This window comes from Mirounga angustirostris, unplaced genomic scaffold (assembly GCF_029215605.1).
Source record: "Mirounga angustirostris isolate CCGP_5_RB_7025 unplaced genomic scaffold, mMirAng1.0.hap1 SCAF_1, whole genome shotgun sequence".
NCBI lineage: Eukaryota > Metazoa > Chordata > Mammalia > Carnivora > Phocidae > Mirounga > Mirounga angustirostris.
Genome location: NW_026991709.1, coordinates 28,938,994 through 28,956,638, shown reverse-complemented (window position 1 = coordinate 28,956,638; position 17,645 = coordinate 28,938,994). Strand labels below are relative to the sequence as shown.

The 17,645-nt window shown below is 37.2% G+C and overlaps 1 protein-coding gene across 8 annotated transcripts in view; it reads left to right on the top strand.

Moving 5' to 3' along the window:
* Nucleotides 1-5,713: 5,713 nt before the first annotated feature.
* RBM11 (RNA binding motif protein 11) overlaps nt 5,714-17,645 on the top strand; it is a 36,117-nt gene continuing 24,185 nt past the window's right edge. For 5 of the 8 annotated variants that reach the window (XR_010407943.1, XR_010407942.1, XM_064580150.1 and 2 more), the window contains exons 1-5: nt 5,714-5,894; nt 9,656-9,818; nt 11,159-11,231; nt 14,994-15,090; nt 16,765-17,029. Coding sequence is in view for 6 of the 8 variants with exons in the window: in XM_064580150.1 (XP_064436220.1) it covers nt 5,799-5,894; nt 9,656-9,818; nt 11,159-11,231; nt 14,994-15,090; nt 16,765-17,029 (694 nt within the window). In the remaining 2 variants the exon portion in view is untranslated. Of the gene's footprint in view, nt 5,895-9,655; nt 9,819-11,158; nt 11,232-14,993; nt 15,091-16,764; nt 17,188-17,645 lie in introns of those variants that run through there. The other 3 variants (XM_045902665.3, XM_054504125.2, XM_045902667.3) reach the window with 3 other exon arrangements.

Sequence of the window (17,645 nt, the reverse complement as noted above, 5' to 3'; positions counted from 1 at the left end):
GTTTCTCTTTGGTAAGATTGTCAGAGTCTGGTAGGTTTTATCGTAAAAGATTCCTGATCTTTTGCTCCTCCCTGTTTGTAGTAAAGGTAAGGTGGTTTGTTTCTCTTATCTGGCTTGTGGTGGTGAGAGGATTTTTAAGTCAAAACTCGAAGAAGTCACAAACAGCTGCCCAAGTTAAATTTAAAGGGAAAGAAAAAGTAATTATATCTTTCTTTATTCCTCTTAACCTCAAGATTTCAGAAGTGGTCAGGAAGAATATGTCTGTTGAAAGCCTAGAGCAAATGTGATGTTAAAAAATGCTAGAAATGGAAAGAGTCAGAAAACGTTGTGATTTATGTTCATTTTGATTACAAACTAAGCTGTCTTCATATACCATAAAATCAATAATAAAATCCATATCCATCAAGCTGTCAAATATAAAATATGAGATTTTCATGTTTGTGCAGTTTTGCAACCCAAGCTCAGTGGCTATTTTAAAATTCAAAATGCTAGCTTGTCCTTAAGTTCTATAATTGGATAATAAACAAAATATATTTTTATTTTTAATATAACAAACATTTTTAAATTATGGGGTTTTTTTCACATTTACTTCATTTTTCCCCTTATTTTCCTTCCAGCAATAGACTTTAGAGGTCTGAAAAATAGAGAACCGTTGTAAGTACATGCATTATCAGTTCAAAAATTAAATTTGTTTTTTATAAATTCAAGTCTCTATAAATTTCCAAAGATACTTGAAGAACAGAAATGCCTAATTCATATCATCGATCAGCAGAAACTAATCGAGGTCTGGGAGGTATATCAAAGAATCCACAAACAAAAGGAGGTATTCATTTAAAAACCATGAAAAATTTAAAAATCAGCAATTTAAACTGTTCGCTCTCTAGGGATTTTATGTGAGACTTCATTTTTAGAAGGAGTCCACTACTATAATTTGACTGGAGACCACCAATGTACTTCTTTAACAAAGATAGGAATAATCATTCCTATCATTCTAATGATCTAGTAATCATCCTAATCATTCCAATCATTTTGAAATGAGGGAAGAAAGGTAATATAAATGTCATACATGTTAAAAGAGAGTAACAAGTTTATACTTAAATTAAAAGATAAATCTTTCCTATTTAACATATAATTTTTTTTATTCTGTGCTTTTGATGTGACACTGAAATATTAATCTTATAGATTATTTTCATCTTTGCCATTCTGAAGAGCTCATATTCAAAATATCAACTTGGCATTTAATACAGTACACTACATAGCAGAGTTTCAAAATATAAAAAACTATACTGTTTTCATATTTTTACTTACTGTCAATAGTGATAAAATTGAGATTAATGTCCATTGCATTAAATAGCAAAATATTGAGAAATGGCAAATTATATAAAATATCTATAGTTTATTTTTTTTTAAGATTTTATTTATTTGTCAGAGAGAGAAAGAGAGAGAGAGCACAAGCGGGGGGGGGGGTCAGTAGGCAGAGGGAGGAGCAGGCTCCCTGCTGAGCAAGGAGCCTGATGCGGAACTCGATCCCAGGATCCTGGGATCATGACTTAAGCTGAAGGCAGATGCTTAATCGACTGAGTCACCCAGGCGTCCCAAAATATCTATAGTTTAGTAAGAGAATATTTCCGTGCTTATTTAGTCCTCCTTCGAAATAAAAAATGATTTTAAGCTTACAGACATCTATACAATATAAATAATACAATAAGGGTGATAATGAGGATGATAAGGATGAAGATATAAATTTGATTGAGCTCTATGTACCATGTATGCTTCTAGGGACTTTACAGGTGATTATAATAGGTAGTTGAGTATTGTATACTTAGATGGGGGAGTCATTGTTTATCAGAACATATTTTGGCACAATCTTTTTGTATAATTTAGCAATATGTGTCAGAATGTTTAATGGTCTTACCCTTGGATTCAGCAAACATCCAAGATATTTTCCCACAGAAATACTAACATATGTGCACAAAGACATATGAGCAAGGATTTAATCTCAGCATTTTTATAATGGCTAAAAAATGGAAACAATGTAAATGTCTAACAGTGGAGGATTAGTCTAATTATGTACATACTGTGGATTAAAATAAAAGATATAGATAAATCAATATTAATTGATATAGAAAGTCTCCATTATGTAGTTCAAGGGGAGAAAAGGCAAGCTAAAAAATAATATGTATAGTAAAATTTATTTTCCTAAAATATCTTTTACATATATATGTATAGATCAAAGTTAGGAAGGTTTTCCTCCAAAATGTTTACCTCTGCATGGCAGACTTATTGATGTTTTTTTTTACTTTATTTATTTCTTTAAACATTAAAAGTATTTCTCTACAATAATCATATAATACAAGTAAAACAAACAAAAAAAACTGTATTTACTTGGGACAAATATGGTTAGGAAAATCAGAATAGAGAAAAAAATGAGGGTAGGAAAAAAGTGAAGACAAAGTGAGGTCAATTTTAGAAAAAGCATCCACTAGAGTCCCTTTACACTAATTTATCAAGTTCCTCCATTCACTCATCCATTCATGGTTGATTAAGCGTGTACTGATTTCCAGGCATAATATAGTTGGACATACAAAGTACAGACATTCATTCATTCAAACTGTATCATGTCAACAACTATTTATGATACATCCACAGATAAGTCAGGGTTTGTCCTAGGTACCGAAATAATATTTACCCTATTGCAATTCACAGTGAGGAGGGCTTGAAAAAGGTGTATCTATGGAACCGTGGAACCACACAGCAGGGCAGCCAGCTAATCTAGAGTGCAGAGTTCAGGGAAGCCTTGTAGGAGATGCTGCCTAGGCTGAACTACAAAAGAGAGTAAGAGTCAAGTGGGCAAAGAAAGGGAGAAAGAACCTCTAGTTTTAGATGATAGATAGATGATAGATAGATAGATGACAGATTTATATACATGGATTATAGTTTTACATATATATATATATAAACATTTTCATTTTTGAATACATAAAGTTAGGGGTGTAAAATGTCCTGATATGGGTCAAGAAAGGCTAATTCTTTACTGTGTTGCATGCATTTAACCCATTAAATCTTATATTTGAGTAATGGTCCAGGAAATGCTGAGAATAAAATTTTTTTTTTAAAAGATTTTATTTATTAGAGAGAGAGCACAAGCAGGGAGAGTGGCAGGCAGAGGGGGAAACAGGATCCCTGATGAGCAGGGAGCCCGATGCGGGACTTGATCCCAGGCCCCTGGGATCATGACCTGAGCCGAAGGCAGACCCTTAACCATCTAAGCCACCCAGGCGCTCCGAGAATAAATTATTTTTTAACTACTGCTAGTTTTATTACAATGTGTTCATTCAATATGTTAGGAAATACAGTAAGCTTAAATTAGAAAAATGATATATATTTAGGTCAAATTCTGAATAAACAGCTAACTGCATGAGCTGACTTTCAGAGCTCATAACATTAAAAAAGTACTCTAGGAGTATAAGCACCATAAATTCAGGTCCCGCCAAAAGAAAAGAGGATGTGAAGGGGCGCCTGGGTGGCTCAGTCGTTAAGCGTCTGCCTTCCGCTCAGGTCATGATCCCAGGTCCTGGGATCGAGCCCCGCATCAGACTCCCTGCTCAGCGGGAAGCCTGCTTCTCCCTCTCCCACTCCCCCTGCTTGTGTTCCCTCTCTCGCTGTGTCTCTCTCTGTCAAACAAATAGATAAAATCTTGAGAAAAAAAAAAGAAACTATAAAAGAGGATGTGATAAGAACACCAAAATCATACACATTTGTAAAAAAAAAAAAAAGTATGATGCAAGCTTCAATATAGCAAGACAACATGATTGTTAATTATTTATAAATACAGCTAAAGGTTTATATGATTCACAACCAGATATGTGCACTACAAATTTTACAGTGAAACCTGAAGATCCAACTCTCAGATTAGCTCTGACTGAGGGGAAGTTAAAGAGGAAATATGTTCATTTGGATAAGATTTATGAGATAAATGAATTTAAAAAATCAGTAGTATGACACATAATTGAGACCTTCAGGTATCCATTCATTTGATCAACATATATTTGTTATATAACTACAATGTTAGTTTCCTTAATCCCCTCTTATCCTACCACAATGTTGATGACACACGAAAGAAAGGAAAAATGGAGACAGGACTTATATACTTATGATATCAACAGAAGGTGACTACTGAAGTTACTGACACATGATTTTGTATTTATTTGTATGGGAAGTCTGTCTCTCTCATTATGCTGAAAGCTTTAGGACAGATCTTTATACTTAACCTTTGTTTCCCAGGGATTAAAGACAGTGCCTGGTACATAGCAAGCATTCAAAAAATACCGAAATGGGGGCGCCTGGGTGGCTCAGATGGTTGAGCGTCTGCCTTCGGCTCAGGTCATGATCCCAGGGTCCTGGATCGAGTCCCGCATGGGGCTCCCTGCTGGGTGGGGAGCCTGCTTCTCCCTCTGCCTCTGCCTCTCTCTCTCTGACTCTCATGAATAAATAAATAAAACATTAAAAAAAAAATACCGAAATGAAGTACTGTAATTTACATTAGCCCAATCCATTCCTTAAGAAATAGAACCTAAATTATCACCACTCCTAACTAATAGCCAAATGACGCCCTGATTACTTGTATATTTACGGGATAATTTCAGGGTCTTTCATAGACATATGGATTCTTCAAAAAGGAAGCCAAATTAATAGTTGACAGTTGATTTATCCATCCACTGAGATTCTGAGTGGGTTTTCTTCTCCCTTTCTTTTACTTACCTTTATTTTTTGTAGGATTTTTTCCCCTAACCCTCCTCAAGTAAAAATTAATTATTCACCCTGGTCACTGTATACAAAGTACAGTCCTGATACAAAGTACAAACATTGGATCCCGCTACAAGCGCCCTGCAGCCATCCTCAAAAATTCTGGCTTCAGTCACAAAACTTGCTATCCTTGGGCACCTGGGTGGCTCAGTCGTTAAGCGTCTGCCTTCCGCTCAGGTCATGGTCCCAGGGTCCTGGGATCGAGCCCCGCATCGGGCTCCCTGCTCCGCGGGAAGCCTGCTTCTGCCTCTCCCACTCCCCCTGCTTGTGTTCCCTCTCTCACTGTGTCTCTCTGTCAAATAAATAAATAAAATCTTAAAAAAAAAAAAACTTGCTATCCTTTTTGTAGCGTTCCTCGGTAGAGGCCGTTTTCTCAAATTTTCAAATGCCTTCTGGAGTCCACCTAAAACCTCTGTACCCATTTTCAAAGACTTCTCTAGGGCGCGCTTCCTAGGTAAATAAACTTTAGTCCTAGGACTCTATCGTATTTCACATCCACGCATGCATGGATTTATTCTTTCAAAAAACTATTTTATACAGAATATAAATTCAAACTCCTAATGATTTATTCGTTCACTCTTTGGAAACAAATCTTCCCCCATTAACCTGGCAGCTCCAGTACTGCAGGTAGTATGTCTTAAAACATCTCTTTTATTGAAAATGTTGACTGAATAAATCCAAAGTCAATTAATAATGCTGTACCTAGGAAAATGGAAGGCACTCCACGAACGAGAGGGCAAAGCCCCGAGCGCCGTAATCCTTTCTATTCTCACTCACTCTCCTAGGGTCCCGGCGGGATCCGGAGCAGCGTGGCGGCGCAGTGGGCGGTCCCCGCAAGCCTCTGTGGGCGTGGCCCCGCAGCCTCGCCCCGCCCCTGGCGCGCGCGCTCCCGTCGCCGCCGGCCCCGTTCCCCTAGTCCAAGCGGCGCGGAAAAGAGACGAGAGGGGGCGGGGCTTGGGGACCTCCTACATCCTCGGGCCGAGACCGGAGGGATGTTCCCTGCTCAGGAGGAGGCCGACAGAACGGTGTTTGTGGGGAATTTAGAGGCCCGAGTACGGGAAGAGATTCTTTACGAGCTGTTCCTTCAGGTATCGTCGGCGGGGGGCGGCGGACGGGCGGGGAGCGTCGAGCCGGAAGCGCAGCCCGAGGAGCGGGCGCACCTGGGCCACCCGGAGCCCGGCCCCCTTCCCGCCGCGTCTTGTACCTAGGTTTATAATTTAGTTCCGTTTTGGCATACCTGCCTCTAGGTGAGCAGCTGGTAGTGAAGTGATATAATATGCGCCCCATCCCCATCCCCACTATAGAGCCCTAGGGGTGGGAGTGACTTGGCTCCCCCCAGCCCCCGGCCCTGAGTAGGGGCTTCGCGGAGACGGCCTGGGCCTTGGGTGTCTAGGGCAAAACAGAAAGCCCTGTCACTACCTTCCTTGAGGTAGTAAGCGCCCTCACGCCTTACATCCAGCATTGGTATAGATTTTAAAATGTTACCGTATACATTACTTACTCCTCCAAACCCTTTGATACGGAGGGTGTTTTTACTCCAGTATGGTAAGATTTAATGATTCGTACAGTCAAATCATGACTATGACCAGTTGATTCCCTGGGCAGTTCCCTGTATTTCATACCAGGAGGACCTTTTGGAAACTTTTCGAGATTTAGGGCCTCCATGAGTAAGTCTTCTGTCCCCTGTAAACACTCACCTATTGTATACATGTAGATGTCACTTCTAAAGAGATCTGCTCTTCCAGCCATTCATCTAGCCATTACACGACAAATACGAAGTAAGATGCTGAACATACAAATTTAAGAGATAACCCTTGGTCTTTTTTTTTTTTTTTAAGATTTTATTTATTTATTTGACAGAGACACAGTGAGAGGGGGAACACAAGCAGGGGGAGTGAGAGAGGGAAAAGCAGGCTTCCCGCGGAGCAGGGAACCCGATGTGGGGCTCGATCCCGGGACCCTGGGATCAGGACCTGAGCGAAGGCAGATGCTTAACGACTGAGCCACTCGGGAGCCCCGCCCTTGGTCTTTTTAAAAGGGGAAATTTAAAATTAATTACCATGATTTAGGATAATCTAAAAAGAGAAGGATACGCAATATAGTGAAGTTGTTTGGAATATGAACTCTAATGTCATAACGTCTAATGTCGATGTGACTTTGGGCAAGTAAATGAGTATCTCAGTACTGCAGTTTCTTTAAATGTTAAATGGTAGTAATAGCATCTACAATGTGATGTGGTGGGAAGATCAAATAAATTAAAGCAGGTAAAACAGAACTGAGCTTGGCATTTCTAAGTGTTTGCTGCTGCTACTGCTACCACTAATAGTGGTACAATTACTAATACTACTAATACTAATGAGAAATCAAGAAAGGAAGACTTCCCCCTATCAGAATAAGGGCACGTTCCAAGGCAGGCAATAGCAAAGCTAAATTTCTAGGACTAGGTAAGTACTACTAGCAGTGAAAAGGGTTCTCTACATGGTTTTTGAAAGGCCCTAACTTTGTTTCTGTCTTCTATTAATTTCAGATACACACAATTTGATCAAGAGAATTCCCCCCAAGGAACACAGTTTCCTTTCCTGGACATAAAACTTTATTATTTGAAAAATACATTTAAGGCTTTTATGCTTACTTTTCTAAGTTGCCATCTTTTAAAATTTGCCCTTTTTAATCTGCTCTGATACTTGTCTTTTCCTATAGTTATTTCCCCCAATATCATTTGAAACTTTCCACTCTAACAACAAAAAAAAATTTTAAAGAAAACAGAAAGAAAGAAAAAACCTTCTGGTTCTTTTTTCCTGAAGGTTTCTCTCATGTTGAGCCTCCAAAAAGGAGGAGGGGAGTTGGTGTAGGGTTTGGGGATAAGCATAAAGGCCCCCAGCACGCACTTATATTATTTCTAGTCAGTAGGAACTGGATCGATACGAGTTGTATGGATCTACAAGATAGATAGATAGATAGATAGATAGATAGATAGATAGATAGATAGATATTATAGATATAAAATCTTCTCATTTTTTAAATAATTTCTACCTAAACAAAATGTTCATCTCTTTTAACAGATCAGGCAACCAAGTATATGTGTTTATTTTTGCCTAGGTCCTTCTGTATTCTGTAAGAATTTGCTAAAATGGGGTGTCTTTTAAAAAGGCTTTTTAAAACACATGAACTTAGTCTTTAAAAAGACTAAAAGTTGATGGGATTGTTACTACAAGCAAGTTTTGTTGAAATTTATCTTTGGAAATGTTTTGGTATACCTTCAAATTTGTAAAATTCAAAGCATTTAAGCATACTCTTTTCATTTGTGATTTCATATATTTAATATCTGTAGTAGAACAGTACTGATTAAAATTGATTTTTTTATTACTGTATATTTATCCTTTTACTAGTCTCTTTCAAATTTCTGATTATCTTTTGAAGTGAAAAAATTAGGTTTAAAGTTTTTGTACTTTTGACTAAGAAATACTGAAGTAGAGATTTGGAGGAGAAAGATAATGAATTCAGTTTCAAATATGTTGAAGAACAGTCACACAGAGGTCTCTAGGAGGCATGAGTGTAAAAAATAGATTTGTTGACAAAGTGGTCCTTGAATCCAGAAGGGAGGATGAGCTAGTCCCTGAGAAAGCAGAAAATGAATTTAAAAAAAAAAAAAAAAAAGACGGAATCTTAAAATGTAGTATCATTTTAAAGATGATAGTTAACATTTTTCTTTAGAATAAAAGCGATTTCTTTATCCAACTCGACAGAGAAAAGTAATCAATCATTAAAAGTACAATTAAAAAGTATGAGCCAGGGCCTGGGTGGCTCAGTCAGTTAAGCATCTGCCTTCAGCTCAGGTCATGAACCCGGAGTCCCAGGATCGAATCCCACACATCGGGCTCCCTGCTCAGCAGGGAGTCTGCTTCTCCCTCTGCCCCTCACCCCGCTCATGCTCTCTCTCTGTCTCTCAAAAATAAATAAATAAAATCTAAAAAAAATAAATAAAAATAAGAAGTATGAGCCATTTACCATTAAATCTTAGTTGTTTATAAGTCTTTGTGGGTGCCTCCTATAATCATTATCATGGGGACATGTAATTTTTTTAGTTGTAATTAATACCTTTTTATAATATTTCACTCTGCTTTTTTACTGTCTTGCTAATTATAGGTTTTACTACCAATACAGTCTGAATATTTTCAATTTATTTTGTTTTATTCCATTTTTTTAATGCATGATGGAATAATATTCTCCCATTGTGGGAATTAGAACCTTTCTAATTTTTCACTCATATAAACAACGTACCTACTTTAAAGTCGTAAACATACTAAAACATTTTTTCCTTTGGGAGTATTTACCAAATGGGGTTATTAGATCAAAACACATGATAAATTAGTTTCTCTTGTCAAAATGTTTAACTCTGACAAAAAAAATTAGGCCGTGCTACAATACAACAGTTTTTTAGGCTCACTCAAACCAACATTAGGTTTGTCATTTCAATTTGTTTTTGAGTTATACACAGTTAATACATATGGAGATAAAATAGTATTTTACTCTTAGATTTAAGTGCTCTCCAAATTATTTTGTTAAACCTAACAGAGGGTAACATATCTTTTCTTTTAAGATTTGGAACTGTTACCTAAAATTTTCTGTTCTTAACACCATGAATGTTTTCTTGATGAGCCAAAAAATACTAGAAAGTGTGATGAAATATGATATTTACTGTTAGGAAAATGCATCATTCGCAGAGCTACATAAAGCAATTATTGCTAACAGATTTATTTTGAAGTCTGAAGTTGAATATACTTGATTTATCTGAGTGTAAAAAAAAATCTTTAGATTTATGAGAAAATAATTTTTAAGTTTTTTATAGGCTGGGCCATTAACCAAAGTGACTATATGCAAAGACAGAGAAGGAAAGCCGAAGACTTTTGGATTTGTCTGCTTTAAACACCCTGAATCGGTGTCTTATGCCATAGCTTTGCTGAATGGAATACGTTTATATGGAAGACCAATTAATGTACAGTATCGATTTGGTAGGTCTTGCCACTGAAGAATCTTCCAAGTGTGTTTTGTTGATGGTGTTGTTCTCAGAGGTGTGAACATTGTTTTCTATATAATGTAAGACCAAAAAAGTGTTCCTTTTGTCTCTGTTAAATTTTCTCAGAATACATGTAGACATTCATAGTGTTATGTGATTAATTAGTATTGCCAATCCTATAGCATCTTTTCTATATTAAAGTTTAAAATGTTCTATCTTAGTACCAGCCAGCAAGTAGCTATGATAGTTGCTATTGGCTGTTTTAAATTAAGCGAATCTAAATGAATTGGGGACACACAGCTCTAGCCTTTAATACATCAAGGCCATTTGCCACTCTTGTCAATGCTAGTGTGTGGTATCAAATACCTACTGTTTGGAAGGTAGAGTGGGTGCCTTAGTCGTTCTCTTGTGAGCACCATACTCTACATTATTGCCCTGGATCTAAGCCCCTGCAAAAGTAGCTGGCCAAAAGCGGCTGCAGAGTGACGCTCAGTCACTGTGGAGGAGAGCTTCCGGACACCAGTGACCTCAAATGTCTTCTCCTACACACTTGTCAAAAACTGATTAGATACCGGAGAACACTGTACTAGTATACGCTACCTCTTTCATGGTTTGAGGGACTGATAGAGGCGATGCTTATGGTGCGGTGCTTGCGATGCTTATGTTGCCTCCCTCCCCTGAGTGATGCGAGCCTATTGACGTATCCCTTGCTTGTTTATTTTTTTCCTCTTATTATACTAAAAACAGATAGTAAGAAAACAGTACCTCATTGCAAAGGAAAAAGGTTTCTCCTTGTGTTTCTTTCTTTTATTTATATTTTTAATGATTTTGCAAAAGTAATTGGCTGTATCATTGCTTTCAAGTACTGTTTGGTTAATTCACACAGACTGGTAAAGTGGGCCGGGATGCACTATGTTCTGACACGTCCCAGCCAGCTGCTTAGCATCCTCTGTAACGTTGCATCCACTTTTGCCAATGCAGTTTAGAGAACTTCTGCATTCTCCACAGGAGGCAGATAACACTAATTTTTGCCATTATTAGTCTACAGGCGTGTGGAATAATACACATCATCTATCTTATGGCCCCATGTCAATATCATTCTTCTGTACAGCCATGGCTTTGGACAAAGCTTGGTTATAATTCAGTCATTTGTCGTAATGTAAACAATCTGTAACTATCACTTGGGAGATCAAAGATATACTCATGTACCTTATATGATTAAGGAATTTTGACCAATGCTACATCCTTTTAGGTTTGGAGTTTCTCTGTGGTTTAACAATAGAACTCCAAAAAATTGTACCATTAAGTAATCTGTTAATTCTTTTTCTTCTATAGGGAGCTCTCGCTCTTCTGAACCAGCTAACCAAAGTTTTGAGAGCTGTGTTAAGATAAATTCACACAGCTACAGGTAATTAAAAATATTTTTTCAAAAAAACAAATATGTTCTTGTACAAGAAATAGTTTTTATATATTCTGAACTATTGTAAAACCTTATTATTTAGACATGGGATAAAATTTAAGCAATTCACTTTTTTCTGAAACGATGAACAGTGGCACGATATTTTGATTTAAAGTTCAGTTTTAATATTTTCAGTAGCAGGTGAGAAAGATTCATATTTCTAGTGTTCTTTATAGTTTACCTTGTGGGCTTTTCATAGATGTTAAATCACTTAAGCTTCCAAGGTGTCATTGTGATGGATCATAGAGATGCTATTATCCATATCTTATACTTGAATAAACAGAGATGCAAAAGGTAACTAGTTTTCAGGGTCATAAAGATGAAAAAGTGATAGTTGCAAGGCTTGAAATTAAGCCTTCTGACATTAAGCCATTCTGTTATTTATTGTACTGCTTTTTAGAACTTCTTTATGATAATTTTCCAAATATTCTAAAATTTTGTATTGGCTGATTTCTTGATGCAATGGTAGCCTCTAAGGACACTGTCAGGCAAGCTATCCTAGAGGTCATGGAACAGAAAGGCCCTGAAACTGAATTAAGATGTTCAAATCACACCATTTATTAAACCAATTTAGAAGACACAGTGAAAAGCAACAGGAAAGATCCTGGATAGTTTGGCACACGTATCATCGGGTACCAGTGCCACTCTTACTTATTCCACATATTATCGATTGAATCTATCTGTAGCATGTCTGACAGGATTCTAACTTATTTACTATCTGTACTGAACATATATTATAACTCCTGCCTGTATCTCCCAAGTGATTTGCTTATTCTGTCCCTAACACGGTTTCCTCACTGTCCTATAAACTACTAGCTTACTTAGAGTCTGTTACAAGCATTTCATCCATCTTGTTTGTTTTTGTCTTCTGCAGCAGAACTGAATATTCTCATGTAAACTAACAGTAACTGAAACTCCTCTGAGGCATAAGCAAATGCCTCTGAGGACTGGCAATCACACAGGCTTATCTATAGGAGAAGTACTGCCTCCCAAATAAAACACAGTGTGTTCCACATCTTCATTCTTCCCAGTATTTCTGTATCAGGGAAATCAGGAGAAATGAAAAAGTAGGTGTTGAGGGGCACCTGGGGGGCTCAGTCAGTTAAGATCTGCCTTCAGCTCAGGTCATGATCCCAGGGTCCTGAGATCGAGTCCCGCATCGGGCTCCCTGCTCCACAGGGAGTCTGCCTCTGCCTCTCCCCTGCTGGTGCTCTCTCTCGCTCTTTCTCAAATAAAAGAAAAAGAAAGAAAATCGTAAAAAAAAACAAAGTAGGTGCTGACATCAAATTACGTGAACTTAAATCTTGCTTCTGCCACTTTATTAATGGTATGACCTTGGACAGGTTATTTCACCACACTCTAACCTGTTCTAAAACAAGGATCATACCTCGAAGATTGTTGTGAGAATCAAATATTGTAATACATTCAATGCATTTAATATACTGGACACATAGCAGGTATTCAGTAAATACTTTCAGCCAATGTTACCAGAAAGGGGGGAATGATTTACTATGTTGGTAGGGGACGTACTATAGACTCATGAATTGAGCCATTTATATGAGAGCTTCCTCTCTTCTACTAGTGGGAAAACATACCTCATATTTCTCAGGAATTAGGAAGAAACAAGCTGTTGCTATTTGGGCAGAGGTAGAAAGACAAGCACTATGAGATATCAGAACTCTTGTATTCTATGTTTATGTTTGACAAACTAAATCATCACATTCTAGAGCAGAAAATCAGAATTATATGTATATTCCATAACAGTACACTTCATTGGTAGTCCCTTATTTTCTAGTATTTGTTACATTATAAAGGAAGAATGAGAATAGGATATAGTGTCCTAGAAGTAATACTTGTGCAGAGAAAAATGGTGTGCATGTTGTATCCTTAGTCTTTCATGGGTCTTTCTTTGAAAAGGATTTTTTATGCTTCTGTTGCCTCTTATGCCTTCTGTTTTTAATAAACAGTTCCCGTATTAGTTTGCTGGGGCTGCCATAACAAATAACCACAAAGAGGTGTTTAAACAACAGAAATGTGTTGTCTCATAGTTCTGGAGGCTAGAAGTCCAAGATCAAAGTGTCCACAGAATTAGTTCCTTCTGAGGGCTCTGAGAAAGAATGTTCTGTGTCTATCCCATAGTGTCTTCTGGTTATTTGGCAGTCCTTGATATTCCTTGGCTTGTAGATACATCACCCAGATCTTCATATGATGTTCTCCTGTGTATGCCTGTCTTTAAATTTCCCCTTATAAAGAAAACAGTCCTATTGGATTAGTGGCTCATCCTACTCCAGTATGACCTCGTCTTAACCAATTACATCTGCAACAACCCTGGTTCCAAATAGGGTCACATTCTGAGGTATTGGGGGTTAGGACTTCAACATAGAAATTTTGGAGTGATACAGTTAGCTCCTAACTTTTCCCAATTTACATGTGATTCATCTCTGTAGACAACGATGCATGCCCTGAGATTCACCTAGGAAAGACGGTGTGGTTTTAGAGAATCTGCATCTGTTTTCATAATGGTGCTAGTCTCGGCACTTCTGCTACTGAGGTTGTATCTTCCCCACTCTGTTCCCCAGTCTAATTTCATTGCACTTTTTGTTTGTTTCTTTACTATCACTTACTCTATACACACGTTCTGGTCTCCTCCAACCTTGTCCCCAAATGAGGCTGTTATATTTTACCCCTTCTTCTCACTGAAAAATCTTTTATCTTTCACATCCTTACTTCCTACATGCTTCTTAAGCCCATTGTTATATGGAAGGTGCTCATTCAGGGGTTATCAAGAACCTTCTGAACAATAGCTTCAATGCTAATTCAGTTTATTCTTTCATAACAACTGACACCTAATTCCTTCCTTAGTGAAATTTACTCCTCCACTGGTTTTTGCGATACCAGTCTCACCACTTATCAATGGGATGTCCGCGTATCCGACTCTTCCTGTCGTTCCCCTGCCCTCATCTTTGCCTCCGCCTTTCCCACAGCACACCTCCTTTCCTAAGGATTAGTAGTATTAGCATTAAAATTGTGGAATGCTGTGGAGCAAGTAGACAAGTGAGGGCTAGCTAGATAATCTAACTAGTAATTATAACTGGAATTTATTAAGTATCTTCATAGAAGCAAATATTACAACACTTATAAATGAAACTTTAGCTCACCACAGTTTTTAAATGAGGAATTTTTATTATCTTAATTCATGGGTGAAAGAAATCCACAAACGTGGATAAACATTAGCAGTCCATTTAGGAAAGAGCATAATTTTTATAGTTAAACAGTAAAGATATCTTCAACAATAAACTGAGGAAAATTTCTATATTTCTTTCACTTTTTATATATATCTGTAGAAGATTGAATGTACCCTTGGTGATTACCAACGACTTGCTTTGCTCTCTTCATACTTAAGTATCTAGTTCTTTATACACATACAACACTGTTTAACATTTTCCTGTCAGAAGGCCAGATGTGACTCTAAATATTGAGATTTCGCTATGTAGCAATTAGTAAGACTTAAGGTACTACTATGTCACTATATTATCAGTATAATATCTGATTACTTGTGTGTATATGTTTAAAGTTAATCTTAACTGAGCTGTCTTAGAGAAGCTTTGTTTTTTAATAACAAAGAGCCTTTTTCTTCTTTTTTTAAGAAAAAAGGACATTTGTGTGTAGGGATTTTAACTTTTTATTAATTTTTCTTTTACCTCCCCAAAGAAATGAAGAAGTTGTGGCCAGATCTTCCTTTCCCATGCAGTTCTTTCCAATTAACAGTGCAGCTTTACCTCAAGAATATTTTTTCTTTCAGAAGATGGTAAGTTTGATATGCCTTTGGTTCAATATGTAATATAATACAGACTGTGATGGAACTTATGTTTCTCAAATCTAAACCTGGGGTGAAGGCAGAAGCTGCCCTTAGCACTGTCTCCGCAATGGCAGTCTGCTGCAACAACCAAGTCATCTTCAACCTCACACCTAGAACTTTAGCGAGTGTGTCAACACAAGATGGGTAGATAGTAGTGATGCTGCATTGTGGTCCTAGTACAATTTGAGCAGAGAGTTCTCATTTAAACTTTAATTTAAATTAGATTCTCAGTGTTAAACTACATTATTTCTAGAGACTCTCAATAATATGGTTCTGGCCTAGAAATCATAATTATGGTCACAATAAGTTAAAGGGGCACTTAGGAAATTTTTTTCTTCCAACTCCTCATTTTATACATAATGAAATTGAGGTCCAGGGGTATTAACCAATAGGCCCAAGACAGTACAGCTTGTTAGTGACAGACGTGGAACATTGTTGTGAACATCCAACATATATGTGAGCTTCAGATTTTTCAAATAGCCATTTTCATTTTGTTAACATAAAGAAAATGGAGAATTTAACTTTTGGAAAAAAATTTTTCTTAGTTACAGTGAGATATTAAGAAACAACCAGTTCTCATCCAAAACTGTCAATATCCTTCTTCCCAGCATTTTTATCCTTGGTAGAGATGAGAAACACACAGACACACACAGGTTTGTGTTTTCTCTATTAATCTTTAATCTACTTTGAATAGTTGGAAATTTGAGTTAAAAACAAGAAAGGGTCTCTCTATCTTAATAGTTGACAAACATGCTGTCCCATACTGTGGCAGTTAGCCACATGTGAGACCAAGGAGCAGAGTTTTTAGTTTTATTTAATTTTAAATTTTATTAAAATTTAAAAGCAGATACTTGGTTCAGTTATTAGAATATTTTTAAGAATATTTGCAGGAGGGGCACCTGGGTGGCTCAGTCGTTAAGCGTCTGCCTTCGGCTCAGGTCATGATCCCAGGGTCCTGGGATCGAGTCCCACATTGGGCTCCCTGCCCAGCGGGGAGCCTGCTTCTCCCTCTCCCACTCCCCCTGCTTGTGTTCTCTCTCTTGCTGTGTCTCTCTCTGTCAAATAAATAAAATCTTTAAAAAAAAAAAGAATATTTGCAGGAACTTGGGTATGTGAATCTACTTTTTCAAATGTAAATTTTAGGTAATCTAAATTCAGATCAAGTATTTTCAGGGAAAATGTTGCATCCACATTGAGATGTGCTGCAAGTATAAAATGCACACCAGATTTCAAAGACTTAGTATGGAAAAAGGAAAGTAAAATAACTCATTAATAATTTTTATGTTGTTTACATGTTGAAATGACAATATTTGGGATTTGGGGGGATAAATAAAACACATCATTAGTGGCACCTGTTTTTTCTATATTGCGGCTACTAGAAGATGTAAAACTGGCTTGTATTCTATTTCTGTAAGGCAGAATCTGTATTGTAGGAAGCTGTACACTACCTTGAATCTTTCCATTAACAATTTAAAGGAACTACCACATTCTTGTTTTGGAAAGTTACTGTCCTAACTCGTGGTTGAGTTTGCCCGTGGTTAGCTGTATAATGCATGTAGACTGTTAACTTTTTCTTGTAACGTTTCAGGCTTGTTTTGCTAGATGATTGTCTTTTTTCCCCAGCAGTGGCATGCCTATAATCCAGCCCTGCAGCTGCCGTATTATGAGATGGCAGCACCGCTTCCTAATAGCACGTCTGCGACGTCGTCACTAAATTGTGCCCCAGATCTGGAGGCTGGACCCAGCTCTTACGAATGGACTCACCAACAGCCCAGTGACCCTGACCTTTATCAGACGAATAAACGAAAGAGGCAAAAACAAACCAGTGACAGCGATAGTAGCACAGAAAACAAGAGAGGAAATGAATATAGCCAAAAATTCCGAAAGTGTAAGAAAAAGAAAAGATACTAGCATTATGTTCACATGAAATTTGCCTACCCTGGTCATCATTTTCTTAAAAGAAAAAAAAACAAACACCTGTATTCTTCTAAATGACCAATCTCGTGGCTTTCTTGTGTTTTTCGAAATATATAATATGACATCTGATTTGCTATTTCATTTTTGTCTTGAATGACAAAAACATAAATAATATAATGTAGTACTTTTTGTAATGGTATTTTTGACGCATTGTCAACAAGAAATATACTTTGAGTTGTTATATTTTAGTACTGATGATGAAATTGCATGAAATTATCAGTCAGAAGTCACTCACTGAGCCCTCGTGGATAAGGCACCCTTGCTCTCCTAGTCTGTTGCCTGTATGGAGTGGGGAATCTTCTGAATGAAACTAGTGCAACTATTTAGGGGTTTCATGTTGTTCCTAACAAAGACGGAAAAGCAGGCTTTAGTTTCCTTTGTGAATAACATTTTATTTTTTATGTCTAAATATATTCATTCTGAGCCTTACTTTCCTACAGGTTTATATCATAAAATGAGGATATCTGACCGTGATACCAAAGGAAAGCTGATTATCATGGGACTAGTTTTTAGATCCTTCCTTTTTT